Below are 17,382 nucleotides of genomic sequence, written 5' to 3' on the forward strand. Positions count from 1 at the left end.
CAATGTGGAGAAAAGCAGAGCGTTAATATACAGTACAGCATAAAAAGCAAATATGATGCAAACCGTTTCAACAAACCAAATCCATGACACAAAGGCACAGTTTGACTGCCAAACTGCTTCTGGAAAAAGATGTATCAAGGAAGGAAATAAGAAAATGAAATGCACTCCATCCTGACACAACTTAAATCAATATGTTCAGTTAAGAAATTACCCCATACAACTTTCTAAATCCCACAAATACACACTGCAGCCCAACACTTAGGCAGCATGACCCTATTACAAACTCTTCTTTCTCCCTGTCCCTTATTTCTGTTTATCCCTCCATCCACACTCGCGGCAAACAAGCTGTCATTGTCTTGCAACTGTACCAAACACACACACACTGACACTGTGGCCAGCAGCCAGGATGAGGACATACAGTAGAGTGTTAGCAGGCCTTGAGAAGAACTGTAGGCCATTGTTTCAGGGGTCAGACACCTTATAGTGGACACTACACACAACATTCCCAAACTGAGAGTCACTTTGGGGTTCTTTAACAGTCTTGTTTTCTCTTGTTGGTTTTCACTGTTGCCCCGATCCACATGTAAATATCTTATTTTTTGACTCTGATTTGTTTTTCTCATAAACAAACATTTTTACCAAAAGTGCTCATTCCAAGTACTTTGTGTCATAATCCCACACATTCCTCCTCACTCTTCCTCACAGAAACACAGTCAGGATGTACTCAATAACGCCATCATTCTAATTTTTAAAATGAACTATCCCTAAATAGAAGCCTCCATTGCCCTCCTAGCGTATTATACTGCAATATTTATCACTTCATTGGACAGGTTTCATAAGCCGGAACATTCAGTGGCCCGGACTTGGGGTTCTTTGGGGGGGGGGGGCTTTTTTTTGCCTCATAGAATCTGTCTATCTACTGTTGTTACTCACAATAGCAGACATTTTTTATCATTACTGATATACAGAATTATACAGAATAACAACTAAGTTATGTGCCTGGAAATGCAACCCATACAGAAGCTTACCCAGGATCCCAATTATGGAAAAGCTGCAATGACCTTTATATTTTGAAGGTAACAGTGTATATCATTTCTAGGTGGAATGCAAAAAGATTTACTCAAAATAATGATAAAAACACTAAAGATGATCACAGCACTCTGCAGTTCTGCTCAGTTTGAAGCTGCTTTTTGTCTATTTGGGGTTTTTTTTGTATGCCCATCAGCAGTAGGCAGATATTTTCAGATGAAAAAGCTCTGATAACACCAATGTGCATTACATCGTCTACAGCATGCATAGTTAATGAGTAGCTAGTGAATAAGCTGTAATAACTGTATTACAGCTGAGCTGTAAGAAGAGTGAATCTGGCTTATATATTTCTCATAACAGGACTCAATACACACACTACACATTGAGCAAGGGTTGTAATATAAATGAAACAGGGTTATGAAACAAAAAAAATTCAGGGCCATATGAACAGCTAATAATTTTAGCTGTACATACGCTGCCGAAAGGGGTTTAACTGGATTTTTAACACTGGTTTTACTGAGATCCCAGTTTTGTTTTGGATGCCAAATTCTTTTATATAAGATTAAATTACAAAAACAAAACAAAAAAAACATAAAAAATGGGGTCAAAATGATCAACTACAAATGAAGTGGTTAAGTAAAAGTGGTCCCACTCCAAAATTTTAAAGTAGTAAAGTAAAGTTAATAGCCGGTCATAACGGAGATCATTTTAGGTGCAGAATAATATATTCTGTTTGTTTTTAGGTAGTTTTCTAAAAATATAATCTGCAAAGTCAACAGTTACTATACCTGTGAACTTTATTACAATGTTGAAATGTAGTGGAGAACTTGATGAAAGTTGCATGAAATAGAGACAATTAAGTAAGTTTAAAATATGTAAAAAAAATATTATTTTTTTTTGAATAAACATTCTGTAAGTCACTTTTTCTTTTTTCTTTTTTTTTACAAATAACATTATTTTGACAGGATAGCTACAATCAGTGGGTTCCCTCTTAGAATAAACTTTAACATCAGTGTTACACAGCTGTATTATCATGTTACTATGTTGGCAAAGAAAAAGCAGTACATAAAGTAAGGAGGAAAAAAGAAAAAGCTGATAGTGATGGTAAGAATGTTGAGTGAGCTGTTTAGTTCTGAAGGATTAAAAACTGTCTTTCTACCCAAAATCCACCACCTCTCCCTCTCTGAAGCTAACCGTCTGCTACGTAATAACTTCACCCTCCAAACCACTGGCAGTCTTCACACGATCTAAGACACACACACTGGCAGGAATTTAAACACTTTGCTGTATCGTCATAATACAAGTGAGATTAACCTGATGACATTTTTGTAACTGTGTGAGGTAACGCGAAACATAATGTAAATGTCATATTGAAACTAAAAATGTATACTGTTACATATACTGTTTCTGCTATACACTCTGATGCATTCTTATAACTTTGAATGAACATTTGTGATGCAAAAAAGTTATTAACAATCAAAATCAACAATTAAACTATCAGTTGGTTACAAAGTATTTATTTACAACATTTTTAACTGTCACAGTTTATTTGATCTGTTGAATTTGTAAGTTAGCTCAAATTCTAATTCTAATTTTTATTGCAATTTTTATTATGGAGAGAGACAGAAGATCAACCAAAATAAAATTAAAAAAAACTATTATATAAAAGTTCAAAATTGATTTGCATGTCACTGAGTGAAATATTTGATCCCCTACAATACAGCTAGAATTTTGGCTCCCACAGATCGGCTCAATCAACTCTAGATAGTCCTGACCTCAGCTTGTTATCTGATTAAAGCACATCTGTCTACAGAATCGATTTCCATTCCAACCTCTCCACCACTATGGGCACATCAGTCATATGGTAAATGAACTAGTTCTTATATAGGGCTTTTCTACTCTGAGAACTCAAAACACTTTATACAACTTGTCTCATTCACACAAGAACTTTTTTCTGTTTTTTTTTACACATTTGCTTACTATCTAACATTCCCACACATTCATACACCAATGGATGCATTAGAGAGCAACTTGGGGTTAGTATTTTGCCCAAGAACATTTCACATGCAGACTGGAGCAACCAAGGATCTTCTGATTAGTGTATGACCTGCTCTACTTCCTGAGCTATAGATACTTGGATGTCAGGACCTAGAATGGGTCTACAATACAATTGCAGGCCCATTGTAGCCTTCAATCCCTGGGCCACAAAACTTGCTACGAAGTTTACCAAAATATTATCTAAATCCTGTAGATATTTTTTTGTTGATATAGTAGTCTGATTCTGCATCGGTTTCCTTACTGATCGTTTCACAACTTTCCATGTGGAACAAAAGGTACACATTTTCAGCATTATTGCAACTGTGTATGTTTCTGGGTTTGAACCAACCTCCAGAGTTTTTTTTTAAAAATGCTGAAGCTCAGGAAGTAGAGCAGGTCAACTACTAATCGGAAGGTTGGTGGTTCAATTCCTGATTGCTCCCAGTCTACATGTCAAATGTCTTTGAGCAAGATACTAACCCCACCTTGTATCCATATCAGTATTAATATGTGTGACTGGTAGACAGAAAGCACTTAGAAAAAAGTGCTTGTGTGAATAAGGACTGTTGTATAAAACGTTTTGAACGCTCGGGTAGAGTAGGGAAGGCCTATATAAGAACCAGTCCATTTACCTTTTACCATTATAGTCTGTTATTTATTTGCAAATTATTTTAGCTTAGCAGATATGTGTGTCTGTGTGTTACACCAGAGCTCTTTACAGGGGGAAGCTTGACAACCAAGCTAGCTACCATTAGCTGACAACCTAGCACTGATGTTCTTTCACTCAAATGAGGTTACTTCTGGTTCCAAACATACAGCAGCAACAGCACTGAGACATCAAAATGCGCAGCCCTCAAATAATTGATGACATCCATCTTTTATACTCTTAATGATCAGCATGAATGGTAGATATAGACTACAAATAAAACTTGCATATGACTCAAACATGCAAGTTGAGTTTGATATAGTTTTGCAATGTGCACTTATCAGAAAACTGTGCCAACATTGAAAACAGGAACTGATGAGATTGATAAGAATTTGGAAGCTCTTCTCAATTCCAATCCCTACGTCTGTTCTCAACCAAAGCCAGACTGATAGTTCTGACAAAAGCAGAAAACAACTTGACCGCTTTTATTCTGATGCAACATGGAGGCATCAGGGAAAACAATACTAGCTAGCTAGAATTTAAAAAGAGAAATGAAGACCCAGTGGAAACTGATTCTATGATGATGACAGGCAACATGAGTGCCTGAGAAGTTGGACTAAGACTCAATTAGCTATCAGGCCTTTGGTGCTGAACATCTGTTGCCTTTGTTGTGTTTTGACCAAGTTAACATCACTGATGTGACTGTACTGACCATTCATAATCAGTGATTATTATAGGATTTACACCAAATGTGGTACTTTTGTGCATGTCCTAAACATATGTCAGTGTGCACATAACTTTCCATTGTTAATATATCCATAGTATTATATCACATCTTATAGTGTTCCTAGGAAGACAAGCAGCTGGGCCCAGCTGAGATTACAGCCAGGGGTTTGAAGTACAGTGGAAGTATAGTGTGTGCGGCTGAGCTGTAAAGCTGCAGCACGAGTGTGTGAACAGCAACCGTTAATAAAGCAAGTATGCTGAAAAGCATTGAACTGTGGACCGGTCTGCCGCGTGATTACTACACAGCTACGTCCATAACGTAAAGTAAACCTCTGAGCTACAGCAGCAGCATAAGTCAGCTCATCACATAATTCAGCCACAAACAAAACTGGTGATTCGCTTCTCTACACCGCTGACTTTAACACTTCACGCTTCTATGTGATTACTGTTTTGTTCACCACTGACGTCTGCATAACAGAAGACTCAATGCAACCAGGTGGAGAGATGGACTCCAGGACACTCTCAGTTACTGTCAAGATGGAATTCACACAATCTTCTTTTACACTGTAAAAGATTTTTTCATTCACTTCTCGTAATCTGTATGTGGGTTAAAATAGATTTACAAAATTGGAATGAATACAGTGCTGATTTTGTTACACATCTGGTCAAGTTCTCATCTCACCACAGAAAGAAAACACTTGTTTTAATTACACAGAAAGATACAAGTCAGTTTTTCAGCTAAGCTGTAGGTCAATTCAGCTCTGTGATGACTCACAGTACAATATCTAAATCTGTGCTAATGATGTAACAGCAGTGAATGGAGAGGTTAGTGGCCCTGGGGAGATACACTTTCCCGCATTCACGGTGCTCGTTGGTGCCTAAAAATGGCAAAAAAAAAATCATATGCATTTGCACTTCTGTTTGGCTTAGAAGACCACACATTTTTGTAGCTGCAGTATTAAGTGCAGTTAACAACACATGGTTATATTCAGGATTCTGTTTTATTATGACATTTTATGAGTCAACATAGCACATATATTCATTTAAATACATCTGTGCATCCAGGCTCATTCACAAAAAAGTAGAGAAGCACATCGCTGCTGTAGCAACACTTTCCAGTTTCTCAGGAGCTCAGAAACAGCAAATGGACAACACCGCACCTTTCAGTTTTGGTTTTTACACAGAGTTCAAGGCATTGAAAGTAGGAGTAATAAGAATAAAGTGTACTGAATTTATTGCCATTTTCCAGATCTAAGATCAAGAAGGACACTGTAATTTGGTTTGACATTGCAGTCCACCAAATTTGAATCCTAGCTGCATCTCCATTGACCTGTTTCATGAAAATTTTCACTTTGCACAAAAAACAAAACAAAAAAACAAAAACCCAAATGGAACAAAACAACCTAATTTAACACTGGTATGAGATTGTTACTAGTGACGTCAAATACCTTAAGACAAGGTGTGTATTTCAGATGGAACTAAACATAGCTGGATTGGTGCATCTGTACCTTAAAGTAGGAAAACAGCTGGCTCAAAATAATAAAAAAAACAACAACATCTGTTAAGGGACAGTGGGCTGTATGCTCTTCCACCATCACAGCTGCAAATCTCTATTGGAGATTAACCGCATGGTGACATATCATCAATCAAAACATACAATGCACATATGTATCTTGAAGCTTTACTGATCTATACTTTTATATTAATGAAAGATCAAACAACTATACCTAATGTGAAAGAAGTCATTTGAATGATGACTCCACAGCAAGTAGTAACATCTGAGGTTAAATAAATCCTAATAAGTAGTTACAAATTGTTAAGTGCAGCTTTAGGGAAATAGAAGGAGCTCATCCACACTCACTACTCGGTGATCAAAGTCGATTTCATCTCCGTGGTTACATGCCAAGCAGCGATCTGTCCCACAATGACAGGCAGCTCCTCTCAACAGCTAAGATGACAAAGCTGGCAGATGTGGAGGATAAATATGTTCCCTAATTTAATTGGGAGCAAGTAATCTAGAGAGCTGAAATGTGTCTGAGAGCCTATTAACTGGTTTTAAAAATGTTGACTCTGAAAGCAATACCAGTTCAATCGTGGTTTCATCATGCTACGTACGTTTTCTTGCTTTTCTCCTTTTATGTTTTTAATAAAACCTGCTGTGACAAACGCATGGTCCTGACAGCAGGAAAACAATGTGATATGAAAACAGGAAAAATATAGGGTAACTATAAAGAACCATTCTCATTGATTAAAGAATCAGGACAAAAACATGATATCAGTGATAGAAGAAGGTTTCTGTTTTTCAGACTCATGCCATCGAAACGTGTTAACAAAATCCTGTCATGGCTGCCCAGCCAGTCGCCATGGTGACTCAGCAGCTCCTCACTGTCTCCTCCTTGATGGGCACAAGTTCTGACACACCCACACACATACATGCACAGACTGTCTCTGATGAGCAGCAGTTTATATTACTGCTGATAACACGCACGCACACACACACACATACACAAACACACACACACACACACACCGTTCCAGTATATGAGGGTAGGTGCAGACAAGTCAGCTAAATCCAGATTACTAACTGCACAAACCTGTCAAATGTGACTTTGTGTTGTGTTTCAGCTTGTGTGTGTGTGTGTGTGTGTGTGAATGTGAGTGTGTTGTCAAGGTACTCAAGAAAACAAGAAGTGCACAGATGAGATGAGCTGGTGAAGGTGAATAGAAGAAAACAAATGGGAACTGTAACAGATCTGCATGAAATGATACTGTATCTTTCCATCTCACTTTTTTCTTGCTGTGTGCATTCTCTGATTTCCTAGATTTTTCTTTCTGTGTTTTGTAGCACATTCATTCAACAGAACACTGTTTCTGTTACTTTCTTTCATTCTTGGTCCATTAAGGTGGGCCTATTATGCGTATGCTTTTTTTTTTCTGGAGACATATATACTGATTCAGTGGTGGAGGTTCGTGTCAAACATGGCCAAGGTTTAATAATGAGGTTGATGTATGCACAAATAGAAAGCAAAAAGGGGAAAACAGCAGAGGCTCATTAGACTGTAAAAACTTGGCTTGGCTCAGTATCTTTTACTTTTTTGTTCAGTATGATGTCAAAAGAGAGGATATCGCTAAGACAGCCAGTTTGTGTGCACAGCTTCATGTTACGTACCAGCAGAATTTAGCCTAAAGAGAGGAAAAAAGGGAGCTTTAACATCTTGTTTTAGATGGAGGATTACTTAAGAAACGGTACCAAGAGTAAGAATAACAAGGTTTATTTTGAACTGTGAATCATGCAAAGCTATTCTAATAAAGTCTAAAAGTAAAAATGTTGAACTGTAAATGACCATAGTCACATTCATCTTTTCTTAAATGAAAGCTTGATACATTTAAACTAAGCAGTTGACAGTCAAATGAGAAATGTCTTTGTGTTAGGCTACTAGTTACCAATAAAGTTTCCAAGTTTGCAATCCAACTTCAACAGATATTCTGTCATATGATGTCAAACATCAAACCAAGCTTGTGACTGAGAGGTCACAAATCATTAGCCAGTGAATGTGTGGTTTCACTGTCAGATCAATTCATCACGTCTGTTTGCAAAAACAAGCAGCAACAGCAAAAATGCTCATCTTGGGCTTCAAAAATGGGACTCGACTAATTGAGTGACAACACAGTAGCTATTTCCATCTAGGCATACTGCGTGTGCTTAGTGACATGTGATTGATAATGAATTCAGTTTGAGGAACAATTACAATGAGTTCATGTGTCCTTTTGTATTCAGAACTGTGGTTCCATTTAACTGAAAAGCCATTAGGGATGACTCCACCAGTGAATACACTGCATTTTCGACCCACTGAGATATGTTTATTTTATTGTTTAAAAATAAAACAATGACTGGATGGATATGGAAGGATTGAATAAATTTCAACTTATTTTGAGCAGCTAACATTTTTCTCCACCTAAACATTTAACTGGGATGAACTGTGACTGCACTCCAGACTTTGGGTTTAAATAATGAACTCTTGCTGACATCCTGGGAGCAGGGTGCATGTTTTAATGCCTTAAATGAAGGGGACATTTTATACTCATCCCTGCCTCGCTCTGCTGTACTGGCTGATGGCTGGTCTGATCTTAAGCTCAGTAGGACAGAAATAACCTTTGCTTATTTCAAATCATGAACACATAATAATGGAAGCTCTCGGAAGGATGAATATGAAGATGAGAAAGGGACACAGTGTTTCCCGTCATTCCTGGTTCAACTGCCACATGATGTCAGGTCTGATTTGAATCTCTGCCTCTTTTCTCCACAGGAAAAACTGACCTTTGTTGTTGCCTCTGAAGCCTTTGTTTGATCTATTCACTGAACCTCTACTGTACAGTTGGGTCACTCCAAAGGCTACATGGACAATCATTTTTGCACTGTGTTTGTTATCTGTTGGTAAAATTACCACTTGATATTTTTATTTTGGTCACATTTAAGTAGATAATCTGGGTGATCTGATAAAAATCATGAAGTGTAAATTAGTAAATGGATAATTGACTTACTATTAATGGTATTAATAGTAATCAATCAGTCAAATACAAGCTCAAGAATGGACTTATATCTCCAAACAAACGGCCGTGTAGCTTTGTTAAAATCAGGCATGCCTGCAGAACTGTTAAATGACTAAAACAAAATGAAAACAAAATTGCTTATTCTCAGTTTAAATGATTCTTGTATTAAATGATAAAAATCAGAAGGCCTTTAAAGTTGTGAGAAATGTTCTAATGGATCTCCAGTTAAAATGGTAAGCAACGACTCATTCAAACTTTGTTTCTGATATATTTTCTAGCCAGTCATCCTGATGACATCCAGTCTCTCAATCTGTACATAAATGAGCCAAGCAGAGAAGTTGCTTATATCAAGAGTTCCTTGATGTCAGTACCCTAATACACAGGTTTATAACATTAGTGTGATGAAACTATCAAACTTTCACTCCCAACCTGCCATTTGGCAAAAAGCAGTGTTACTGAAGGTTACTAAATGCTCTGTTTAAATGCAATCTATATGTTAACCCATCTGTCAATGCACAGATGTCACTGGATGTAACAGGGACTGATCATCACATACAGCAAGTACTTTAACATCCAATACAACGCCAGCCTTTCCCGTTCTAAAAGTTAGATACACGGTGTTATCTGATGTGCATTCCCATTTGAAGCACTTTTGTTCAACGCCAAGCCCTCAAGCAAACTGACAGTCCTCACAGAAGAACTGCTGTCTTGCTAACTATTAGAGGTTGACCAATTAAGCTCTGGGCTCTTTCCATCTTGAAGTTACAGCTATCAATCAACCTTTAAAAATGCGCTGAACTGTTTATTTTGAAATTTAGCAACGACATTTCTCTTAAAAGAGCTGTCTCACAAAGCAGGAAAAGTGCTTTAATGTGATCCACTTTTAACCAAGGCAGACGACTATGGTAACCACAAATAAGGCAGCAGCACCAGGTCTAAGTTCATACTGTTTAACATGGTCACCTCCTCACCAATCCTCGCATGAACCAAATAACTTGAAGAAAACAGTACAATCAAAGCACATAACCTAATATTGCCAGTAGCTGATAACATGTGTGCAGGATTAAAACACTACATAACAATAATTTTTCTTTCAGTGACTAATATATTTCATCAGACATAATAAATGTTTGAGGGAAGTTAACGCGCCTTGTCCCCAATCTGGCAATAAAATTGGCTTAATAATAAATGAAGTATAGTGAAGTTTGTTGAAAATCTTTAGAGGAATTCTCAAAAGTGACTGGTGTAACACGTTAAGGATCCATATATTAGCAAAGTGAAAAGCTGACTGGATAACATTAAAATATTCAGAGGGGGAAAACTTATAAATATATAGAATGAATGAAAAGTTAATTCACTGTGAATTCATTACTAAGCAGGAGCGAGACTGCAAGCACAATTTCCATTTCAGTGGATTTACAGTTAGTCTTGACATAATGTTTTGAAATATGTCAAGATGAAAGTTTGTGGAATTTAATAGACAGTTTATTTCCATGTGTGAGTAACACAGCTGCATTATTTGACTTATGTTGTCACTTAAAAGCAATGCAGCAAGCTGTAAACCCATTATCTGATAATTTACCTACGGTAATTTTATCCTTATTATTAATGTTATTTGGTCTGATATTTCAGCTAGTATTCGCACTATTTTCAACAGCTAGTTGCTTATTTTGACTGCTGGTTGGTGTTTGTGTTACCCAAACATTTTTGTTGAATACACATTCCTTGTGCACTGTGAAACATAGGTGTTAAGAGATAAAACAGCAATCAGCTGGAAAGGACTGCACACTGTGCATTTAATCATTAGCTCTTATTAAACTCTGGCTCTCTTCTACAGTATGTCTTTCGTCCTGTTTTCCTCCCCTCACCCCCATCATGTTGTGGCAGACACGTGCTCCTCCCTGAGCCTGGTTCTGCCGAAGGTTTCTTCCTGTTGAAAGGGGGTTTTACCTTCTTGCTGTTGGCAAGTGCTTGCTCACAGTCTGATCACTGGGATTTTTCTTTATATATTGTAGGGTTACCTTACAATATAAACTTGATATGACTGTTGTTGTGATTTGGTACTACATAAATTAAACTTAATTGAATTGAACTGAAAAGCAAAACAAATTGCGATAATAGGGTAAAATTCTCCATAGAGGTGTATGGAAGCCCAGAGTTAAGGGAAAACTCCTTATGGGTGCATCTCTTCCAGAAGCTCCTTACCTAGGACTCCTCCTGACCATAGGACTTTCATAATTAGCAGTATCATTCACAAATGTTACTACTTTTTTTGTAGACCACTAACTGTTGGTTATTTATCATCTTTTCCACTGTTCCATTGCTCTTTACTTAACAGAAAAAAATAGGAAACGTCATACTTTTGGATAACAAATGAAGTTCATCTTGTAGTCCATAGATTTTCTTTACAGTTCCAGAAAAACCTAATGGCTACAGAATGCTATCATTCTTCATATTGCCTGGGTTCATACTGGGAACAAACATTATGAGATAACTCCATGTTTTGTTACATAATCTTACATTTTACAAACCAGGGCTATGATATCGCCTGGAGAAACTACAACATGATTAGATCGTATCTCTACAATACTAGCTCTGCCTGGCTGACTTGTTGACTTACTGAATGACAACAGAGCTTACACATTTCCTGCTAACAACTGATTATTACTGTCAATGCTACACTGTAAAATGACTTATATATGTAGTCAAGGTTTAACCAGCCCTATAATGATATTGTTTGCTTGGTTTAGTGGATACATAACTGCCTCAGAAAAGCCTAATGCCTTACAAATGATGTGAAAATGTTAACTATACCTAGCTGGGTGCTTGCTGACTTCCGGGCTACTTGGTTGATCCCTTTGAGAGGGATTGGATGTAATCCCACCAATCCCTGAGGCAGAAATTATCGCATCATCATCATTACACTGCTCATGCATTAAAACATCTCTGATAATCCATCTAGCTTCTGTGCCAGTAGTCTCAGGCAAAAAATGGCCTGACTTTTTGTACATTTAGTATCTCTGTGATTCAAACATTCAAGGAGTCAAAGGAGTTGAACTGACACGCCTTTTTCATTTATATATTCATGATCTGGGATTTCATGCACCTGGTCTGGAATCTGGATGTTCTCCTGATTTGCTACTCTGCGGTTACTTGGACTGTGTAGTTCTCTGCACTCTCAACTACAGAAATTACTTCCTGTTTGCAAAGATTTAGGATATCTGAGCTCAGTTTTAATCGGAACTCATCACATATACACTCTTCAGGTGCCTTGGTGTCAAATTTGAGGTGACTGGCTATCCTTTTAGCATCATTTACTTTTTAGCATGCAGAGTTAACACTTTGAATGGGTTTGTTTTAGCCCAAATGGCATTCTTTTTCTAAACCTAAGTAAGCAGTGTTGGTGCCTAAAGCTAAGAAGTGAGAAGAGATAAGAACTGCAGTCTCCTGGTCCTTCTGTTTTTAGCATTTGCCCTTGGCATCCAATAATACCATCATCAAAGGGTATCTTACGCCTATGTGTGAGACACCAGGGGCTTTGACACAACATCCAAACATGACACCAATGGAATGAAAACAGTTTAGCTAATAAGCCACTGGAAGTTTTGGTCGTTTTGGATACAAACACTCCACTCGGCCTGTTCTCACAATTCAGTCAAGTAGAGTAGAAAAGCACTCTCTAAGAACCAGTCCATTTACTATATGTTAATACTTGCAAATGTGACTTTGCTTAATTACCTCTTTAACTCAGGACATAGAAAAAAGAAAGATCCATCACCCTCTTTTAAGTCCAACACAATATCACAATATTAAAACACTTGAACGATATTATATACAATATATTTTAAGATGATAATGCAGAACAATGACAGTTGTTATAATCAGCAACAAAATGATAATAAAGTGATATGAGAAACCTCTGGAAATGAGTTGGTGACCGTGCTGACCATCAATCATATGGCAAAGTCTTTTCCCCTTTTTAAACATTACGATTTTCTGCATCTTCACAATCTATAGAGCAAATAATTAACTGATCAAACAGAAACAGTGATCCGTTTTTAATGAAATGGCAGTCATAAACAAACAAACACCAACTTTGAAATACAGTGTCAGATGAGTGTAATGAGAGTACATTATTTCAGATGTCTGGCTCCCCAAACACACTGAGCATGTCAGAGTGACATACGCTCTATACCGTGTACCAGGCTACAGATGATGCCCACTTTATGTAACGGGGCAGCCACGTTCTTCGGCTTTAGAGATTTTACTCAGCATTGCATCATGTAGCTTCTTTGGCTCCAGCTATAACACACAGAGCAGATATGCACCGTTTACTCGAACCTTAAATCCATTTCTACTTTGAGTGCAGAATAGAGACAACCATTTTCCCATAGTATTCCCACAGACAGTCTACAGTCCTGTAGCTCAATGCGGTTTCACATGTGAGACAGAGAAAAGGCAGAAAGAGCCCTAGAGGAGAAAAAATGAGCATAGATGAAACAATGCGCTCTAATCCACACACACACACAGCATGCGGTGTGTGTCTGTGCGTGTAAGTGTGTATGTGTCTCGACTGGGGGGGTACTATTGTATAAATATCAGATACTCTTCTATCCTTTACATAACAAGGCCTTCGCTGTACTGGAGATGCATCTGTTTCACCATAGAGACAAACATCATGTAAAACCTACTACGGTCCCATGTAGGAATATTATAATGACAGAGGTGCTGGCTACATGCACTGAGACCACTACAATTAATTACTGGCTTACTAATGAGGAGCCAAAGCAGGACTATCAGAGGAATCTGTTTTGGAGTGATTTTTCAGCAGGAGGGGTGTATCATCCCGACTCTGCGGCACCACCATAACAAAGAGACACGAATCCACGGACCTCTGCATGAGACACTGAACCTCTCTCACCCCCCGCCACCCCGACTCTTTCTCCTCCTCACACGCCCACCATCCTCTCCCCATTGGGATGGGAAACACCGCGCACAGCGATGTCTCCAACTATCATTCCGCCATATCATAAGCTAAATATAGGCCCGCATCCGTGCCACTGCAGCCTGCAGACCTGAATATAAATATGGCAGCAATTATATTTCATTTATAAAGGCCCACGCGAGGCTGGCGCATCGCCAGGATGCAGAGAAAACAAGTGCGCGATGATACGTCCCGAATCACGTTAAAACAGTGAAACTCACCGTGTGGATGCGTCCCGAGTCTCTCGCTGAACGTGTGTTTGACAGTAAGAGTGTGTGATGGGGAAAATCTCTCCACCTTTCGGTGCTTGCAGAGCAAACTGGTGCCAGGACTGAGACGCAAGCCACGCCCCTTTCCCCAAACAGCTCGACCAATCAGGAGCCTGGAGCGTCAAACGAGGAGTCTTCAGAGTCTGCATGCGGGAGGGGAAGCTGCCGCCTTTACGGACCGCCGGTGACAGCAGTATTTGTTTTGGCTTGATTATTTAGAGATTTAATCGTACATCTCAGGAGGAGCGTGTTAATATGAAAACACGTACAGTGGGTGACAAATTAGAAAAAAATATGCAACCGTTGGTCTCCACATTGAGGGGATCTGGTTGCTGTTTTATGTATGAGTGCATTTTGCTTGTCTCCTTCTGGGAAAGGGACGATAAAAAGTTGTTCTGGTAGAATATTTTTGTCCTGTAATTTCTAACGTGATGGAAGAAGTCTCTTAAGTAAGCTACTTGCTCAATATGCATTTTTTCTTCAACAAAATGTATTTTTCAATCCCCAAATATGAAAAATGAATTATAATTTCATACCACTAAATCTTGTGTTATAAATGTAATTATCCTTGACATTAAGAGACATACACAGCAACCAGAGACTGTATATAAAAAAAGGACATTTGGTTTCTGAAGTTCTCAATTTAAAGCCGAATATTAGTGCTAGAAGTGACCATAATGAAGAATAAAAACATTCAATTTTCACTCATTAAAACTGAATCACAAACCTTCTGCATGGGCTGAACCATGCAGTAAGTTATATTATGTCTCAGACAACCCCATTAAAAATGCTCCAGAAACACTATAACAGAGAGGGCTAGTTAAGTTTGTAGCTAGTGCTGTTGGTTGCTAGTGGACATTCTAGTCTCAGGTTACCCAGGTATATGGGATATTCTATGATAAAATGTTTGAAATTGCCTTTTTGATCTGCAGTTTCCATCAGCTTTGCCTGCCTTGTCTCCTTTAACTTTTAATATTTTCACATTTGTTAAGATGATTGTATGAGCTGTTAGCAAACCAGAGGACTGAGTGGCTGCTGGGGGACACAGAGGTTTCTATAGGATTATCTAGGATTACGCCTTCCATTTGATTCAGTGCAGTTTGTTTGTAATCTCCAAATAACACATATTGTTTACAATACACAAACACAAAAATGGTCAACAAGCAAAATATCAAAGTAACAAAGTTAATATAGAACTCTCCTTGCAGAAAGTAATTGTGTATTTCCACCAGTCTAACTCAATTCAGACACTAATAATCATGTCCCATCTTTGTATATGATTGATAACAACATGTACCTAACTGATCCCCCAAGCCAGGATTTGTTAGCGCCTATTGTTGACTGTTCTTATGAATATATTCATCACAGTTGGGGGCACCATTCATCTGACAACAATCACTATCTATTACTAATTACTCCATAATCTCATCGATGGTTATGAAATGACAAAATAAAAGAAATGAAATGAAGAACTTGATATGTTCATTAAGAAAAGTAGCTGCTGTAATTGAACATCGGCATATTCTTACTTCAGTCAGATCCAGAATTGCCAGTAATTTTTGTTTGGTGGCATAGCTCCACATTCATATGTTGAAAGCCGGAGAGCTACAGCAAGACCCAGCACAAAACAGAGCAGGTATCAGTGACAACAGATATGTTACACTGATTGAGTCAGAAACAGTATGACAAGTGATGTTGGGGGTAGAGGTGGGTTGCAAAGTGGCATGCATATGTGCATCTACTACAGAGCAGCTATGGGTGGGATAATATCATATCTTGTATGAGATTTGAACATTAGAGTTGTTAGAAGGATATCAGCTGAACCATAACCTGATGTGGCTGGCAATGAGATCAATAGATTTGCAGAAATAGTGGCACAATGAGTTTTCAGCCTGTCTGAACTAACATTATGCTCAATTTTGTTTGCTCGTTGCAAGCATTTGGGAGCAGTGTACCAATGGGGCCTATAAATAGTCCATAATACTATTGACCAAGCTCCTGTGTAAAATACTATATATAATACTAGTATCATATCAGTAATACATGTACCAGTTTGATCTGTTCTTGTATTAATAAAACAAAAAACTAATTTTATTTGTTCAAATAAAATTTTGAGTGATTATCAGGAGGGCACCCTTGAAAAAGTCAAAAGTTCTAGCTTTAAACCTGTTCTGAACTCATCCATTTCTGATTTCTTTCTCGACTGTAGTTACTCCTGATGGGTCAAACCAGGGGGCATGGCCTCAAGGTTCTTGCAGAGTAGAGGAGTGGTTTCTTCTTATTCACAGTCTGCGTGACAGCCTCTCCTTCTATTACCCTCCCTTCTTCTCTTCTGCTCTGATGAAGTGTTATGTAATGTCCCTGTCTGTGTGCATCATCCCCCCCTCCTCTCTTTCTATCATCAGCATCTCTGGTCCTGCCTTACTGAAACTCAATCTGTCACACCATCTATCCTCTCTAGTCTCCCTCTTTCCTTTCTGCTGCATCATTCCTCCATCTCACTTTTTTTTTTGCACAGTTTTAATCATTTTGTCCCATTCCTAAAATCCTCTCATTAAAAAGTAAAAAATGACATGACTAGACACTTAAAGTTGCTCCTCCTGCCACTGTGCAACGAGCCCTTCTCTTACGCATCATCAGAATTCAAATATCATAAAAGCTTTTATTTCATGAATTTGTGAAGTAACTATTCAGTTGGAGTTCCTGCAGTTAAATGACATGTACTGTTACTCTAGTTACTCTAAATTGAAGGTAACCCTTTGAGGTCTAAGTCGTCATCAATGAAGACCAATCTTTGCAGCTGAAATATGAAGCCAGTGCCAATGTGGCAAAAACTTCAGTTTCTCCAGGTGCCACTTGAGTCTGGCTCCAAGGGTTGGTCTGCAATCATAGGCTGCCGTTATAAAATACTCTTTGGAAAGCACATTTGTAGCCCGGTACACCCTAAAAGTTTCATCTTTCATATTAACTCAGTTTAAGGTGAATTTTTTTATATCTTCTCCACTTCGATAATCAAGCTGTACCTCTTGAGCCACAGTTGCTCACAGTCACTTGAAGTAAAAGGCACTTTGAGTGCTCAGTTGTAGTAGAAAAGTGCTATATAAATACCAGTCCATGAACCATGCATCATCTAGGGGTGT

At 38.2% G+C, this 17,382-nt stretch overlaps 1 protein-coding gene across 8 annotated transcripts in view; it reads right to left on the bottom strand.

Annotated features, from left to right (window-relative positions):
• Positions 1 to 14,399, bottom strand: part of map4l (microtubule associated protein 4 like) — a 118,557-nt gene extending 104,158 nt beyond the window's left edge. For all 8 annotated transcript variants that reach the window (XM_025900509.1, XM_025900507.1, XM_025900514.1 and 5 more), the window contains exon 1: positions 14,195 to 14,399. In XM_025900509.1, coding sequence (XP_025756294.1) covers positions 14,195 to 14,391 — 197 coding nt within the window. In that variant the 5' untranslated portion in view covers positions 14,392 to 14,399. The remainder of the gene's footprint in view (positions 1 to 14,194) is intronic.
• Positions 14,400 to 17,382: the final 2,983 nt, after the last annotated feature.

The sequence above is a fragment of the Oreochromis niloticus genome, linkage group LG18, assembly GCF_001858045.2.
Source record: "Oreochromis niloticus isolate F11D_XX linkage group LG18, O_niloticus_UMD_NMBU, whole genome shotgun sequence".
NCBI classification, from domain to species: domain Eukaryota; kingdom Metazoa; phylum Chordata; class Actinopteri; order Cichliformes; family Cichlidae; genus Oreochromis; species Oreochromis niloticus.